Source organism: Mytilus edulis, chromosome 6 (assembly GCF_963676685.1).
Source record: "Mytilus edulis chromosome 6, xbMytEdul2.2, whole genome shotgun sequence".
Lineage (NCBI taxonomy): Eukaryota > Metazoa > Mollusca > Bivalvia > Mytilida > Mytilidae > Mytilus > Mytilus edulis.
In genome coordinates, this window is record NC_092349.1 from 80004494 (window position 1) to 80020781 (window position 16288).

A 16288-nucleotide genomic window follows, 5' to 3' on the forward strand; every position below is an offset into this window, starting at 1 on the left:
AGGCCAGTAATAGTTCTCTGTTACATCTCTCAGTCAGATCAACAGAGAAATTATTCAAAAGTTTTTGTCTTTTTAGTTTTGTTGTAGCTGGCATCACTTTTAAAAGAGTTTTATCTGACTTTGCTCCTTTACGTACATGGTCGGAAAGATGTCTAGTGTCTAAAAAGTTTTCTGGCTCAACAGTATTTATACCCTCATTGTGAAGGTCCATGGCAGCTTTATAGGCAGAACTGTCTGCATCAGTAACTAAATGCTCAATTTCAAGTTGGTCTTCCTTTAAATCAAGGAGGCATTCCCTGGCCCAGGTATACTCATCTCCTATACTTTTTACCATGGGTATATTTGCACTGCAATCATCTGTGCAATCTTCATGAAGTCGGCCTGAGTCATTGTCTACGTCAAGACTAGAATGTTTGGAACAGAGCTTGTTTTTGATATTTAATGCTAATATATTGTGTTTTGATGTTTCATTTTCAGCTGCCGTATAAATTGTTTGTGTTGCCGGTTGAAATGGAGTGCGGCCTACACCAGAATACAGTGGATTATTGTACATTCCATCCATTTGAACACTTATAGCATGTGGATTTTCCTTGCCTCTTAACTTATTTATTTCTACAATATCATTTCTTCTTCTTTTCATATCCTGTTTATTAATTTGTTCAATTTGTTTCATGACTGTATTTGCTCTTCTTTGTAGGCTAGATGTTGTTGGAGCCAAGATGTTACCACTTAAGAAGATTTTTTGTATACCAGAATAAGCAATGGGTGATTGACTCAGGCCGACATGAATTGCAGTGTCAAGTTTTGATGCTTTTCTCCCAGGTTTCCCACTTTCCAATTCTTCATACAGGGTGTACCGCTTTGATTTGTAATCACACTTTGTGCATATTAGCTGTTGTCGCGTTCCAAAGCCTCTTTTCTCTTCATTTCCTAAATCGCATAGCAGAATACCTTCACACTGTGGATTTCTCAATTGATGTTCTTTTAAATGCTGCATTCCACATTTCCTCCATCTTGTATATACATATTGCTCTGTTTGAATTGTAATCCGGTCTAAAAAATATCAAAAAAAATAAAAATTAGACTTAGCAAAGTACATATGCCTATTTACTAATTTTGAAAATAGAGTTACCTGCCCCTTAGTTGACAGATATTTTTCTCTGTGATTTTAGATGGTACATAGACTTTTAAATCTTGCAATATGTATGAAGATGCTTCTTTTTATTAATATATTTGTTGTTTAATTCATAAAAATAACAGTTTATATGATTATACTGTTCTTTTTTAATTAAGAAAGGTGCATAGTGGCTCAAAATGGGCAATTTTTTGTACTTTTTACTCTATTATTTCCAAATTATTGTCTTTTTTGGTAAAAATATTTCACTTAAACTGTTTATGAGTAAATATTATTCAATTGTTAGCTTACCTTTTGTCCTTTTTAGCATTTTTCCTAATTGGTTTGGTAAGAAGCACCTCATCACTCATTGGACGGAGTAATCTTGCAGCACGGCACACCCTTTTGGATTTCTCCTGTGGATTAGCATACGGATCATTCACTACTAAATTGTGTTTTTCTTTGGTAAGTCTAATGTACTTAGATGTGTAAGAGTCACTTTTATTTTGTTTCACAGTCTTTCTTTTCTTGTTATAAGGAACATTTCCACCTTTGAATTTGTGTGTATTTCCCTTTTGGAATACCATATTTAGTAAAACAACAGAATTTTCACTTATATTCTACACTGTCTTTTTTTTTTATATGCTGATTTTGAATAATGTTCTTATAATTTCTTTTTGCAATATAAGTTGAAATCAAATGCTCACTAATTTATAGAAGAAATTGAAAAGAAACAGATGACCCCTTAAATTTTTACAGAATTTCTAAATAGACAACAAGATAATGTTTTGATATTTTTATAGTTTCTGTGAGGACAGCCAGATTTAATGCATATCATCTTTATTTCTCTTATCATTGGTAATAAAATGATAGAGGTTAATGATTCAAAGTGCCTCTTCAGTACACTTTTTTTTGGACAAAAGTTTTGAAAATATATGAAAAAAGACTGTTTTTCACTATTTTCAATAAATCTTGGGTATATTCCACCCTGAATAAAATTTGAAATCAACTTATACATACGCAAAGAAACATTGCTTATATGTACATGAAAAAACAACATTTGTATTTTTTTGTAGAATTTTAATGCTTGAATTTTTCATTTAAACTTCTGTTTCAGTTGGTATTGCTGACTAAATCTTCTACTGGCCGCAAACATGGGATGAAGTATAGAAATGTCCATTTCTCAAAGAAGACTTCACAGATCACTTCCTAATTTGGTGTGTGTGATAGACATAGATAGTTGTATATGCAGGCAAAAATAAAGTCTCATTTGAAAACTTTTTATTCTTTCTATAGAATTTCTCTACTTTCACTTTCGATATTGGATTTTCAGAAAATCTGACTCTGAATCAAACATTCAATTGATTTTGATTGAATTTTAATCAATATGGATGACTTTTGGAGAGAACTACAACACAAATTCAACAAAAAAACCCAGGGAAGTGTCAATGGAAAGGGGTGTATTGAGTGGTCGGGCACAAAAAAGGGAAAATCTGGTTATGGCATACAGGTTGTGAAATGGCCACAGGGGGAGAAAAAAAGGGAGGCTGCACATAGAGTGGCATATATGATTAGGCATAAATTGACCAGATATGATATGCCAAGGGTGGATGAAAACAATAATACAATAGAGTGTAGCCATATTTGTCACAATGCATCATGTGTAAATGTAAACCACCTTGTTTTAGAACCTCATGCTATTAACTTGGACCGACTGCACTGTAAAAACCAGGGACTATGTTCAAAGAGTCACAAACCATATTGTTTAATTTAAAAGTACTAAATTTATTTATTTTCGAATAGAAATCTTCTTCTGCTTCTTGTTCTTAACATACGGGTGGTCTTCATGTTTTGATTTTGATGATTTTATGCCGCGGTCAGCTTTCATTAGCATATTCTTCTCATATTGGATTATTTCGCTGAGTTTTTCATATAATTTGTATAACTTGCACCTTTTTTCACCTCGAAATACTTTATAATTTACACTTTGTTTGTGTTTTTTCTGCAAAATGTCAGTTTTTTGAATATTTTTCAGAGCCTTGTATGCACTACTGCCTACTGGAATATCACAGTGTAGAGCACTACAGAGTTCTAATATAGACTCCCCTGGACCATTATTAACGCTGTGAGCTGCTGCATGTGCACGACCAGACATGTTTTTCTTGAAAGTAACATTTGAAGGTAATGATCTTCTTAAACACCTATTAAATCCCTCAACAAAATTGGTGTTCATGTTTAACCGTGTCTTTTCAAGCACTTTGGAACCAAGTCGCTTATTTATTTGTTTCCGAAGCGAGTCTAAATTCTCATTGCAGCTACTTATATTAAAAGAATTTGGTAAGAAAGGACGGCCTTTTAACCACGATCCCTGAAATCCTTTACAGGCAAAGGAGTTTTTTCTGCACCTGGCATGATCTCCCATGTAGCAGTAAGCTATGGCATCCACAGTGTGAGAAATTTTATTTTTTACTTTGCAAAAGTCTCCAGCATAAAATTTATAGGCCAGTAATAGTTCTCTGTTACATCTCTCAGTCAGATCAACAGAGAAATTATTCAAAAGTTTTTGTCTTTTTAGTTTTGTTGTAGCTGGCATCACTTTTAAAAGAGTTTTATCTGACTTTGCTCCTTTACGTACATGGTCGGAAAGATGTCTAGTGTCTAAAAAGTTTTCTGGCTCAACAGTATTTATACCCTCATTGTGAAGGTCCATGGCAGCTTTATAGGCAGAACTGTCTGCATCAGTAACTAAATGCTCAATTTCAAGTTGGTCTTCCTTTAAATCAAGGAGGCATTCCCTGGCCCAGGTATACTCATCTCCTATACTTTTTACCATGGGTATATTTGCACTGCAATCATCTGTGCAATCTTCATGAAGTCGGCCTGAGTCATTGTCTACGTCAAGACTAGAATGTTTGGAACAGAGCTTGTTTTTGATATTTAATGCTAATATATTGTGTTTTGATGTTTCATTTTCAGCTGCCGTATAAATTGTTTGTGTTGCCGGTTGAAATGGAGTGCGGCCTACACCAGAATACAGTGGATTATTGTACATTCCATCCATTTGAACACTTATAGCATGTGGATTTTCCTTGCCTCTTAACTTATTTATTTCTACAATATCATTTCTTCTTCTTTTCATATCCTGTTTATTAATTTGTTCAATTTGTTTCATGACTGTATTTGCTCTTCTTTGTAGGCTAGATGTTGTTGGAGCCAAGATGTTACCACTTAAGAAGATTTTTTGTATACCAGAATAAGCAATGGGTGATTGACTCAGGCCGACATGAATTGCAGTGTCAAGTTTTGATGCTTTTCTCCCAGGTTTCCCACTTTCCAATTCTTCATACAGGGTGTACCGCTTTGATTTGTAATCACACTTTGTGCATATTAGCTGTTGTCGCGTTCCAAAGCCTCTTTTCTCTTCATTTCCTAAATCGCATAGCAGAATACCTTCACACTGTGGATTTCTCAATTGATGTTCTTTAAATGCTGCATTCCACATTTCCTCCATCTTGTATATACATATTGCTCTGTTTGAATTGTAATCCGGTCTAAAAAATATCAAAAAAAATAAAAATTAGACTTAGCAAAGTACATATGCCTATTTACTAATTTTGAAAATAGAGTTACCTGCCCCTTAGTTGACAGATATTTTTCTCTGTGATTTTAGATGGTACATAGACTTTTAAATCTTGCAATATGTATGAAGATGCTTCTTTTTATTAATATATTTGTTGTTTAATTCATAAAAATAACAGTTTATATGATTATACTGTTCTTTTTTAATTAAGAAAGGTGCATAGTGGCTCAAAATGGGCAATTTTTTGTACTTTTTACTCTATTATTTCCAAATTATTGTCTTTTTTGGTAAAAATATTTCACTTAAACTGTTTATGAGTAAATATTATTCAATTGTTAGCTTACCTTTTGTCCTTTTTAGCATTTTTCCTAATTGGTTTGGTAAGAAGCACCTCATCACTCATTGGACGGAGTAATCTTGCAGCACGGCACACCCTTTTGGATTTCTCCTGTGGATTAGCATACGGATCATTCACTACTAAATTGTGTTTTTCTTTGGTAAGTCTAATGTACTTAGATGTGTAAGAGTCACTTTTATTTTGTTTCACAGTCTTTCTTTTCTTGTTATAAGGAACATTTCCACCTTTGAATTTGTGTGTATTTCCCTTTTGGAATACCATATTTAGTAAAACAACAGAATTTTCACTTATATTCTACACTGTCTTTTTTTTTTATATGCTGATTTTGAATAATGTTCTTATAATTTCTTTTTGCAATATAAGTTGAAATCAAATGCTCACTAATTTATAGAAGAAATTGAAAAGAAACAGATGACCCCTTAAATTTTTACAGAATTTCTAAATAGACAACAAGATAATGTTTTGATATTTTTATAGTTTCTGTGAGGACAGCCAGATTTAATGCATATCATCTTTATTTCTCTTATCATTGGTAATAAAATGATAGAGGTTAATGATTCAAAGTGCCTCTTCAGTACACTTTTTTTTGGACAAAAGTTTTGAAAATATATGAAAAAAGACTGTTTTTCACTATTTTCAATAAATCTTGGGTATATTCCACCCTGAATAAAATTTGAAATCAACTTATACATACGCAAAGAAACATTGCTTATATGTACATGAAAAAACAACATTTGTATTTTTTTGTAGAATTTTAATGCTTGAATTTTTCATTTAAACTTCTGTTTCAGTTGGTATTGCTGACTAAATCTTCTACTGGCCGCAAACATGGGATGAAGTATAGAAATGTCCATTTCTCAAAGAAGACTTCACAGATCACTTCCTAATTTGGTGTGTGTGATAGACATAGATAGTTGTATATGCAGGCAAAAATAAAGTCTCATTTGAAAACTTTTTATTCTTTCTATAGAATTTCTCTACTTTCACTTTCGATATTGGATTTTCAGAAAATCTGACTCTGAATCAAACATTCAATTGATTTTGATTGAATTTTAATCAATATGGATGACTTTTGGAGAGAACTACAACACAAATTCAACAAAAAAACCCAGGGAAGTGTCAATGGAAAGGGGTGTATTGAGTGGTCGGGCACAAAAAAGGGAAAATCTGGTTATGGCATACAGGTTGTGAAATGGCCACAGGGGGAGAAAAAAAGGGAGGCTGCACATAGAGTGGCATATATGATTAGGCATAAATTGACCAGATATGATATGCCAAGGGTGGATGAAAACAATAATACAATAGAGTGTAGCCATATTTGTCACAATGCATCATGTGTAAATGTAAACCACCTTGTTTTAGAACCTCATGCTATTAACTTGGACCGACTGCACTGTAAAAACCAGGGACTATGTTCAAAGAGTCACAAACCATATTGTTTAATTTAAAAGTACTAAATTTATTTATTTTCGAATAGAAATCTTCTTCTGCTTCTTGTTCTTAACATACGGGTGGTCTTCATGTTTTGATTTTGATGATTTTATGCCGCGGTCAGCTTTCATTAGCATATTCTTCTCATATTGGATTATTTCGCTGAGTTTTTCATATAATTTGTATAACTTGCACCTTTTTTCACCTCGAAATACTTTATAATTTACACTTTGTTTGTGTTTTTTCTGCAAAATGTCAGTTTTTTGAATATTTTTCAGAGCCTTGTATGCACTACTGCCTACTGGAATATCACAGTGTAGAGCACTACAGAGTTCTAATATAGACTCCCCTGGACCATTATTAACGCTGTGAGCTGCTGCATGTGCACGACCAGACATGTTTTTCTTGAAAGTAACATTTGAAGGTAATGATCTTCTTAAACACCTATTAAATCCCTCAACAAAATTGGTGTTCATGTTTAACCGTGTCTTTTCAAGCACTTTGGAACCAAGTCGCTTATTTATTTGTTTCCGAAGCGAGTCTAAATTCTCATTGCAGCTACTTATATTAAAAGAATTTGGTAAGAAAGGACGGCCTTTTAACCACGATCCCTGAAATCCTTTACAGGCAAAGGAGTTTTTTCTGCACCTGGCATGATCTCCCATGTAGCAGTAAGCTATGGCATCCACAGTGTGAGAAATTTTATTTTTTACTTTGCAAAAGTCTCCAGCATAAAATTTATAGGCCAGTAATAGTTCTCTGTTACATCTCTCAGTCAGATCAACAGAGAAATTATTCAAAAGTTTTTGTCTTTTTAGTTTTGTTGTAGCTGGCATCACTTTTAAAAGAGTTTTATCTGACTTTGCTCCTTTACGTACATGGTCGGAAAGATGTCTAGTGTCTAAAAAGTTTTCTGGCTCAACAGTATTTATACCCTCATTGTGAAGGTCCATGGCAGCTTTATAGGCAGAACTGTCTGCATCAGTAACTAAATGCTCAATTTCAAGTTGGTCTTCCTTTAAATCAAGGAGGCATTCCCTGGCCCAGGTATACTCATCTCCTATACTTTTTACCATGGGTATATTTGCACTGCAATCATCTGTGCAATCTTCATGAAGTCGGCCTGAGTCATTGTCTACGTCAAGACTAGAATGTTTGGAACAGAGCTTGTTTTTGATATTTAATGCTAATATATTGTGTTTTGATGTTTCATTTTCAGCTGCCGTATAAATTGTTTGTGTTGCCGGTTGAAATGGAGTGCGGCCTACACCAGAATACAGTGGATTATTGTACATTCCATCCATTTGAACACTTATAGCATGTGGATTTTCCTTGCCTCTTAACTTATTTATTTCTACAATATCATTTCTTCTTCTTTTCATATCCTGTTTATTAATTTGTTCAATTTGTTTCATGACTGTATTTGCTCTTCTTTGTAGGCTAGATGTTGTTGGAGCCAAGATGTTACCACTTAAGAAGATTTTTTGTATACCAGAATAAGCAATGGGTGATTGACTCAGGCCGACATGAATTGCAGTGTCAAGTTTTGATGCTTTTCTCCCAGGTTTCCCACTTTCCAATTCTTCATACAGGGTGTACCGCTTTGATTTGTAATCACACTTTGTGCATATTAGCTGTTGTCGCGTTCCAAAGCCTCTTTTCTCTTCATTTCCTAAATCGCATAGCAGAATACCTTCACACTGTGGATTTCTCAATTGATGTTCTTTAAATGCTGCATTCCACATTTCCTCCATCTTGTATATACATATTGCTCTGTTTGAATTGTAATCCGGTCTAAAAAATATCAAAAAAAATAAAAATTAGACTTAGCAAAGTACATATGCCTATTTACTAATTTTGAAAATAGAGTTACCTGCCCCTTAGTTGACAGATATTTTTCTCTGTGATTTTAGATGGTACATAGACTTTTAAATCTTGCAATATGTATGAAGATGCTTCTTTTTATTAATATATTTGTTGTTTAATTCATAAAAATAACAGTTTATATGATTATACTGTTCTTTTTTAATTAAGAAAGGTGCATAGTGGCTCAAAATGGGCAATTTTTTGTACTTTTTACTCTATTATTTCCAAATTATTGTCTTTTTTGGTAAAAATATTTCACTTAAACTGTTTATGAGTAAATATTATTCAATTGTTAGCTTACCTTTTGTCCTTTTTAGCATTTTTCCTAATTGGTTTGGTAAGAAGCACCTCATCACTCATTGGACGGAGTAATCTTGCAGCACGGCACACCCTTTTGGATTTCTCCTGTGGATTAGCATACGGATCATTCACTACTAAATTGTGTTTTTCTTTGGTAAGTCTAATGTACTTAGATGTGTAAGAGTCACTTTTATTTTGTTTCACAGTCTTTCTTTTCTTGTTATAAGGAACATTTCCACCTTTGAATTTGTGTGTATTTCCCTTTTGGAATACCATATTTAGTAAAACAACAGAATTTTCACTTATATTCTACACTGTCTTTTTTTTTTATATGCTGATTTTGAATAATGTTCTTATAATTTCTTTTTGCAATATAAGTTGAAATCAAATGCTCACTAATTTATAGAAGAAATTGAAAAGAAACAGATGACCCCTTAAATTTTTACAGAATTTCTAAATAGACAACAAGATAATGTTTTGATATTTTTATAGTTTCTGTGAGGACAGCCAGATTTAATGCATATCATCTTTATTTCTCTTATCATTGGTAATAAAATGATAGAGGTTAATGATTCAAAGTGCCTCTTCAGTACACTTTTTTTTGGACAAAAGTTTTGAAAATATATGAAAAAAGACTGTTTTTCACTATTTTCAATAAATCTTGGGTATATTCCACCCTGAATAAAATTTGAAATCAACTTATACATACGCAAAGAAACATTGCTTATATGTACATGAAAAAACAACATTTGTATTTTTTTGTAGAATTTTAATGCTTGAATTTTTCATTTAAACTTCTGTTTCAGTTGGTATTGCTGACTAAATCTTCTACTGGCCGCAAACATGGGATGAAGTATAGAAATGTCCATTTCTCAAAGAAGACTTCACAGATCACTTCCTAATTTGGTGTGTGTGATAGACATAGATAGTTGTATATGCAGGCAAAAATAAAGTCTCATTTGAAAACTTTTTATTCTTTCTATAGAATTTCTCTACTTTCACTTTCGATATTGGATTTTCAGAAAATCTGACTCTGAATCAAACATTCAATTGATTTTGATTGAATTTTAATCAATATGGATGACTTTTGGAGAGAACTACAACACAAATTCAACAAAAAAACCCAGGGAAGTGTCAATGGAAAGGGGTGTATTGAGTGGTCGGGCACAAAAAAGGGAAAATCTGGTTATGGCATACAGGTTGTGAAATGGCCACAGGGGGAGAAAAAAAGGGAGGCTGCACATAGAGTGGCATATATGATTAGGCATAAATTGACCAGATATGATATGCCAAGGGTGGATGAAAACAATAATACAATAGAGTGTAGCCATATTTGTCACAATGCATCATGTGTAAATGTAAACCACCTTGTTTTAGAACCTCATGCTATTAACTTGGACCGACTGCACTGTAAAAACCAGGGACTATGTTCAAAGAGTCACAAACCATATTGTTTAATTTAAAAGTACTAAATTTATTTATTTTCGAATAGAAATCTTCTTCTGCTTCTTGTTCTTAACATACGGGTGGTCTTCATGTTTTGATTTTGATGATTTTATGCCGCGGTCAGCTTTCATTAGCATATTCTTCTCATATTGGATTATTTCGCTGAGTTTTTCATATAATTTGTATAACTTGCACCTTTTTTCACCTCGAAATACTTTATAATTTACACTTTGTTTGTGTTTTTTCTGCAAAATGTCAGTTTTTTGAATATTTTTCAGAGCCTTGTATGCACTACTGCCTACTGGAATATCACAGTGTAGAGCACTACAGAGTTCTAATATAGACTCCCCTGGACCATTATTAACGCTGTGAGCTGCTGCATGTGCACGACCAGACATGTTTTTCTTGAAAGTAACATTTGAAGGTAATGATCTTCTTAAACACCTATTAAATCCCTCAACAAAATTGGTGTTCATGTTTAACCGTGTCTTTTCAAGCACTTTGGAACCAAGTCGCTTATTTATTTGTTTCCGAAGCGAGTCTAAATTCTCATTGCAGCTACTTATATTAAAAGAATTTGGTAAGAAAGGACGGCCTTTTAACCACGATCCCTGAAATCCTTTACAGGCAAAGGAGTTTTTTCTGCACCTGGCATGATCTCCCATGTAGCAGTAAGCTATGGCATCCACAGTGTGAGAAATTTTATTTTTTACTTTGCAAAAGTCTCCAGCATAAAATTTATAGGCCAGTAATAGTTCTCTGTTACATCTCTCAGTCAGATCAACAGAGAAATTATTCAAAAGTTTTTGTCTTTTTAGTTTTGTTGTAGCTGGCATCACTTTTAAAAGAGTTTTATCTGACTTTGCTCCTTTACGTACATGGTCGGAAAGATGTCTAGTGTCTAAAAAGTTTTCTGGCTCAACAGTATTTATACCCTCATTGTGAAGGTCCATGGCAGCTTTATAGGCAGAACTGTCTGCATCAGTAACTAAATGCTCAATTTCAAGTTGGTCTTCCTTTAAATCAAGGAGGCATTCCCTGGCCCAGGTATACTCATCTCCTATACTTTTTACCATGGGTATATTTGCACTGCAATCATCTGTGCAATCTTCATGAAGTCGGCCTGAGTCATTGTCTACGTCAAGACTAGAATGTTTGGAACAGAGCTTGTTTTTGATATTTAATGCTAATATATTGTGTTTTGATGTTTCATTTTCAGCTGCCGTATAAATTGTTTGTGTTGCCGGTTGAAATGGAGTGCGGCCTACACCAGAATACAGTGGATTATTGTACATTCCATCCATTTGAACACTTATAGCATGTGGATTTTCCTTGCCTCTTAACTTATTTATTTCTACAATATCATTTCTTCTTCTTTTCATATCCTGTTTATTAATTTGTTCAATTTGTTTCATGACTGTATTTGCTCTTCTTTGTAGGCTAGATGTTGTTGGAGCCAAGATGTTACCACTTAAGAAGATTTTTTGTATACCAGAATAAGCAATGGGTGATTGACTCAGGCCGACATGAATTGCAGTGTCAAGTTTTGATGCTTTTCTCCCAGGTTTCCCACTTTCCAATTCTTCATACAGGGTGTACCGCTTTGATTTGTAATCACACTTTGTGCATATTAGCTGTTGTCGCGTTCCAAAGCCTCTTTTCTCTTCATTTCCTAAATCGCATAGCAGAATACCTTCACACTGTGGATTTCTCAATTGATGTTCTTTAAATGCTGCATTCCACATTTCCTCCATCTTGTATATACATATTGCTCTGTTTGAATTGTAATCCGGTCTAAAAAATATCAAAAAAAATAAAAATTAGACTTAGCAAAGTACATATGCCTATTTACTAATTTTGAAAATAGAGTTACCTGCCCCTTAGTTGACAGATATTTTTCTCTGTGATTTTAGATGGTACATAGACTTTTAAATCTTGCAATATGTATGAAGATGCTTCTTTTTATTAATATATTTGTTGTTTAATTCATAAAAATAACAGTTTATATGATTATACTGTTCTTTTTTAATTAAGAAAGGTGCATAGTGGCTCAAAATGGGCAATTTTTTGTACTTTTTACTCTATTATTTCCAAATTATTGTCTTTTTTGGTAAAAATATTTCACTTAAACTGTTTATGAGTAAATATTATTCAATTGTTAGCTTACCTTTTGTCCTTTTTAGCATTTTTCCTAATTGGTTTGGTAAGAAGCACCTCATCACTCATTGGACGGAGTAATCTTGCAGCACGGCACACCCTTTTGGATTTCTCCTGTGGATTAGCATACGGATCATTCACTACTAAATTGTGTTTTTCTTTGGTAAGTCTAATGTACTTAGATGTGTAAGAGTCACTTTTATTTTGTTTCACAGTCTTTCTTTTCTTGTTATAAGGAACATTTCCACCTTTGAATTTGTGTGTATTTCCCTTTTGGAATACCATATTTAGTAAAACAACAGAATTTTCACTTATATTCTACACTGTCTTTTTTTTTTATATGCTGATTTTGAATAATGTTCTTATAATTTCTTTTTGCAATATAAGTTGAAATCAAATGCTCACTAATTTATAGAAGAAATTGAAAAGAAACAGATGACCCCTTAAATTTTTACAGAATTTCTAAATAGACAACAAGATAATGTTTTGATATTTTTATAGTTTCTGTGAGGACAGCCAGATTTAATGCATATCATCTTTATTTCTCTTATCATTGGTAATAAAATGATAGAGGTTAATGATTCAAAGTGCCTCTTCAGTACACTTTTTTTTGGACAAAAGTTTTGAAAATATATGAAAAAAGACTGTTTTTCACTATTTTCAATAAATCTTGGGTATATTCCACCCTGAATAAAATTTGAAATCAACTTATACATACGCAAAGAAACATTGCTTATATGTACATGAAAAAACAACATTTGTATTTTTTTGTAGAATTTTAATGCTTGAATTTTTCATTTAAACTTCTGTTTCAGTTGGTATTGCTGACTAAATCTTCTACTGGCCGCAAACATGGGATGAAGTATAGAAATGTCCATTTCTCAAAGAAGACTTCACAGATCACTTCCTAATTTGGTGTGTGTGATAGACATAGATAGTTGTATATGCAGGCAAAAATAAAGTCTCATTTGAAAACTTTTTATTCTTTCTATAGAATTTCTCTACTTTCACTTTCGATATTGGATTTTCAGAAAATCTGACTCTGAATCAAACATTCAATTGATTTTGATTGAATTTTAATCAATATGGATGACTTTTGGAGAGAACTACAACACAAATTCAACAAAAAAACCCAGGGAAGTGTCAATGGAAAGGGGTGTATTGAGTGGTCGGGCACAAAAAAGGGAAAATCTGGTTATGGCATACAGGTTGTGAAATGGCCACAGGGGGAGAAAAAAAGGGAGGCTGCACATAGAGTGGCATATATGATTAGGCATAAATTGACCAGATATGATATGCCAAGGGTGGATGAAAACAATAATACAATAGAGTGTAGCCATATTTGTCACAATGCATCATGTGTAAATGTAAACCACCTTGTTTTAGAACCTCATGCTATTAACTTGGACCGACTGCACTGTAAAAACCAGGGACTATGTTCAAAGAGTCACAAACCATATTGTTTAATTTAAAAGTACTAAATTTATTTATTTTCGAATAGAAATCTTCTTCTGCTTCTTGTTCTTAACATACGGGTGGTCTTCATGTTTTGATTTTGATGATTTTATGCCGCGGTCAGCTTTCATTAGCATATTCTTCTCATATTGGATTATTTCGCTGAGTTTTTCATATAATTTGTATAACTTGCACCTTTTTTCACCTCGAAATACTTTATAATTTACACTTTGTTTGTGTTTTTTCTGCAAAATGTCAGTTTTTTGAATATTTTTCAGAGCCTTGTATGCACTACTGCCTACTGGAATATCACAGTGTAGAGCACTACAGAGTTCTAATATAGACTCCCCTGGACCATTATTAACGCTGTGAGCTGCTGCATGTGCACGACCAGACATGTTTTTCTTGAAAGTAACATTTGAAGGTAATGATCTTCTTAAACACCTATTAAATCCCTCAACAAAATTGGTGTTCATGTTTAACCGTGTCTTTTCAAGCACTTTGGAACCAAGTCGCTTATTTATTTGTTTCCGAAGCGAGTCTAAATTCTCATTGCAGCTACTTATATTAAAAGAATTTGGTAAGAAAGGACGGCCTTTTAACCACGATCCCTGAAATCCTTTACAGGCAAAGGAGTTTTTTCTGCACCTGGCATGATCTCCCATGTAGCAGTAAGCTATGGCATCCACAGTGTGAGAAATTTTATTTTTTACTTTGCAAAAGTCTCCAGCATAAAATTTATAGGCCAGTAATAGTTCTCTGTTACATCTCTCAGTCAGATCAACAGAGAAATTATTCAAAAGTTTTTGTCTTTTTAGTTTTGTTGTAGCTGGCATCACTTTTAAAAGAGTTTTATCTGACTTTGCTCCTTTACGTACATGGTCGGAAAGATGTCTAGTGTCTAAAAAGTTTTCTGGCTCAACAGTATTTATACCCTCATTGTGAAGGTCCATGGCAGCTTTATAGGCAGAACTGTCTGCATCAGTAACTAAATGCTCAATTTCAAGTTGGTCTTCCTTTAAATCAAGGAGGCATTCCCTGGCCCAGGTATACTCATCTCCTATACTTTTTACCATGGGTATATTTGCACTGCAATCATCTGTGCAATCTTCATGAAGTCGGCCTGAGTCATTGTCTACGTCAAGACTAGAATGTTTGGAACAGAGCTTGTTTTTGATATTTAATGCTAATATATTGTGTTTTGATGTTTCATTTTCAGCTGCCGTATAAATTGTTTGTGTTGCCGGTTGAAATGGAGTGCGGCCTACACCAGAATACAGTGGATTATTGTACATTCCATCCATTTGAACACTTATAGCATGTGGATTTTCCTTGCCTCTTAACTTATTTATTTCTACAATATCATTTCTTCTTCTTTTCATATCCTGTTTATTAATTTGTTCAATTTGTTTCATGACTGTATTTGCTCTTCTTTGTAGGCTAGATGTTGTTGGAGCCAAGATGTTACCACTTAAGAAGATTTTTTGTATACCAGAATAAGCAATGGGTGATTGACTCAGGCCGACATGAATTGCAGTGTCAAGTTTTGATGCTTTTCTCCCAGGTTTCCCACTTTCCAATTCTTCATACAGGGTGTACCGCTTTGATTTGTAATCACACTTTGTGCATATTAGCTGTTGTCGCGTTCCAAAGCCTCTTTTCTCTTCATTTCCTAAATCGCATAGCAGAATACCTTCACACTGTGGATTTCTCAATTGATGTTCTTTAAATGCTGCATTCCACATTTCCTCCATCTTGTATATACATATTGCTCTGTTTGAATTGTAATCCGGTCTAAAAAATATCAAAAAAAATAAAAATTAGACTTAGCAAAGTACATATGCCTATTTACTAATTTTGAAAATAGAGTTACCTGCCCCTTAGTTGACAGATATTTTTCTCTGTGATTTTAGATGGTACATAGACTTTTAAATCTTGCAATATGTATGAAGATGCTTCTTTTTATTAATATATTTGTTGTTTAATTCATAAAAATAACAGTTTATATGATTATACTGTTCTTTTTTAATTAAGAAAGGTGCATAGTGGCTCAAAATGGGCAATTTTTTGTACTTTTTACTCTATTATTTCCAAATTATTGTCTTTTTTGGTAAAAATATTTCACTTAAACTGTTTATGAGTAAATATTATTCAATTGTTAGCTTACCTTTTGTCCTTTTTAGCATTTTTCCTAATTGGTTTGGTAAGAAGCACCTCATCACTCATTGGACGGAGTAATCTTGCAGCACGGCACACCCTTTTGGATTTCTCCTGTGGATTAGCATACGGATCATTCACTACTAAATTGTGTTTTTCTTTGGTAAGTCTAATGTACTTAGATGTGTAAGAGTCACTTTTATTTTGTTTCACAGTCTTTCTTTTCTTGTTATAAGGAACATTTCCACCTTTGAATTTGTGTGTATTTCCCTTTTGGAATACCATATTTAGTAAAACAACAGAATTTTCACTTATATTCTACACTGTCTTTTTTTTTTATATGCTGATTTTGAATAATGTTCTTATAATTTCTTTTTGCAATATAAGTTGAAATCAAATGCTCACTAATTTATAGAAGAAATTG

The 16288-nt window shown here is 33.2% G+C and overlaps 5 protein-coding genes and 1 long non-coding RNA gene across 8 annotated transcripts in view; 1 reads left to right on the forward strand and 5 right to left on the reverse strand.

Moving 5' to 3' along the window:
* LOC139528578 (uncharacterized) overlaps positions 1–16288 on the reverse strand; it is a 50696-nt gene that overhangs the window by 17068 nt on the left and 17340 nt on the right. The window lies entirely within an intron of this gene.
* LOC139528579 (uncharacterized) overlaps positions 1–16288 on the forward strand; it is a 34267-nt gene that overhangs the window by 13816 nt on the left and 4163 nt on the right. The window contains exons 13-25 of the long non-coding RNA XR_011665632.1: positions 1298–1579; positions 2232–2331; positions 3150–3295; positions 5055–5191; positions 5844–5943; positions 6762–6907; positions 8667–8803; positions 9456–9555; positions 10374–10519; positions 12279–12415; positions 13068–13167; positions 13986–14131; positions 15891–16027. This is a non-coding gene — a long non-coding RNA (uncharacterized lncRNA). The remainder of the gene's footprint in view (positions 1–1297; positions 1580–2231; positions 2332–3149; positions 3296–5054; positions 5192–5843; positions 5944–6761; positions 6908–8666; positions 8804–9455; positions 9556–10373; positions 10520–12278; positions 12416–13067; positions 13168–13985; positions 14132–15890; positions 16028–16288) is intronic.
* LOC139528576 (uncharacterized) lies at positions 2876–5433 on the reverse strand. Its single transcript, XM_071324608.1, has 2 exons — positions 5039–5433; positions 2876–4665 (listed from the first exon to the last, which is right to left on the reverse strand). Exons 1-2 carry the CDS (start codon positions 5311–5313, stop codon positions 2904–2906), a joined length of 2037 nt encoding a protein of 678 aa, XP_071180709.1. The 5' UTR covers positions 5314–5433; the 3' UTR covers positions 2876–2903.
* LOC139528574 (uncharacterized) lies at positions 6488–9045 on the reverse strand. Its single transcript, XM_071324606.1, has 2 exons — positions 8651–9045; positions 6488–8277 (listed from the first exon to the last, which is right to left on the reverse strand). Exons 1-2 carry the CDS (start codon positions 8923–8925, stop codon positions 6516–6518), a joined length of 2037 nt encoding a protein of 678 aa, XP_071180707.1. The 5' UTR covers positions 8926–9045; the 3' UTR covers positions 6488–6515.
* Positions 10100–12657, reverse strand: LOC139528575 (uncharacterized). The gene is made up of 2 exons (XM_071324607.1): positions 12263–12657; positions 10100–11889 (listed from the first exon to the last, which is right to left on the reverse strand). Exons 1-2 carry the CDS (start codon positions 12535–12537, stop codon positions 10128–10130), a joined length of 2037 nt encoding a protein of 678 aa, XP_071180708.1. The 5' UTR covers positions 12538–12657; the 3' UTR covers positions 10100–10127.
* LOC139528570 (uncharacterized) lies at positions 13712–16269 on the reverse strand. Its single transcript, XM_071324601.1, has 2 exons — positions 15875–16269; positions 13712–15501 (listed from the first exon to the last, which is right to left on the reverse strand). The coding sequence occupies exons 1-2, from the start codon at positions 16147–16149 to the stop codon at positions 13740–13742; spliced, it is 2037 nt and encodes a 678-aa protein (XP_071180702.1). The 5' UTR covers positions 16150–16269; the 3' UTR covers positions 13712–13739.

Excerpts from the sequence above, each read along its gene's own strand:
- LOC139528576 (XM_071324608.1), bottom strand. The coding sequence starts at position 5,313 with ATGGTATTCCAAAAGGGAAATACACACAAATTCAAAGGTGGAAATGTT. Across the intron at positions 4,666-5,038 it reads AATGCTAAAAAGGACAAAAG|ACCGGATTACAATTCAAACA; the intron begins GTAAGCTAACAA and ends GATATTTTTTAG.
- LOC139528574 (XM_071324606.1), bottom strand. The coding sequence starts at position 8,925 with ATGGTATTCCAAAAGGGAAATACACACAAATTCAAAGGTGGAAATGTT. Across the intron at positions 8,278-8,650 it reads AATGCTAAAAAGGACAAAAG|ACCGGATTACAATTCAAACA; the intron begins GTAAGCTAACAA and ends GATATTTTTTAG.
- LOC139528575 (XM_071324607.1), bottom strand. The coding sequence starts at position 12,537 with ATGGTATTCCAAAAGGGAAATACACACAAATTCAAAGGTGGAAATGTT. Across the intron at positions 11,890-12,262 it reads AATGCTAAAAAGGACAAAAG|ACCGGATTACAATTCAAACA; the intron begins GTAAGCTAACAA and ends GATATTTTTTAG.
- LOC139528570 (XM_071324601.1), bottom strand. The coding sequence starts at position 16,149 with ATGGTATTCCAAAAGGGAAATACACACAAATTCAAAGGTGGAAATGTT. Across the intron at positions 15,502-15,874 it reads AATGCTAAAAAGGACAAAAG|ACCGGATTACAATTCAAACA; the intron begins GTAAGCTAACAA and ends GATATTTTTTAG.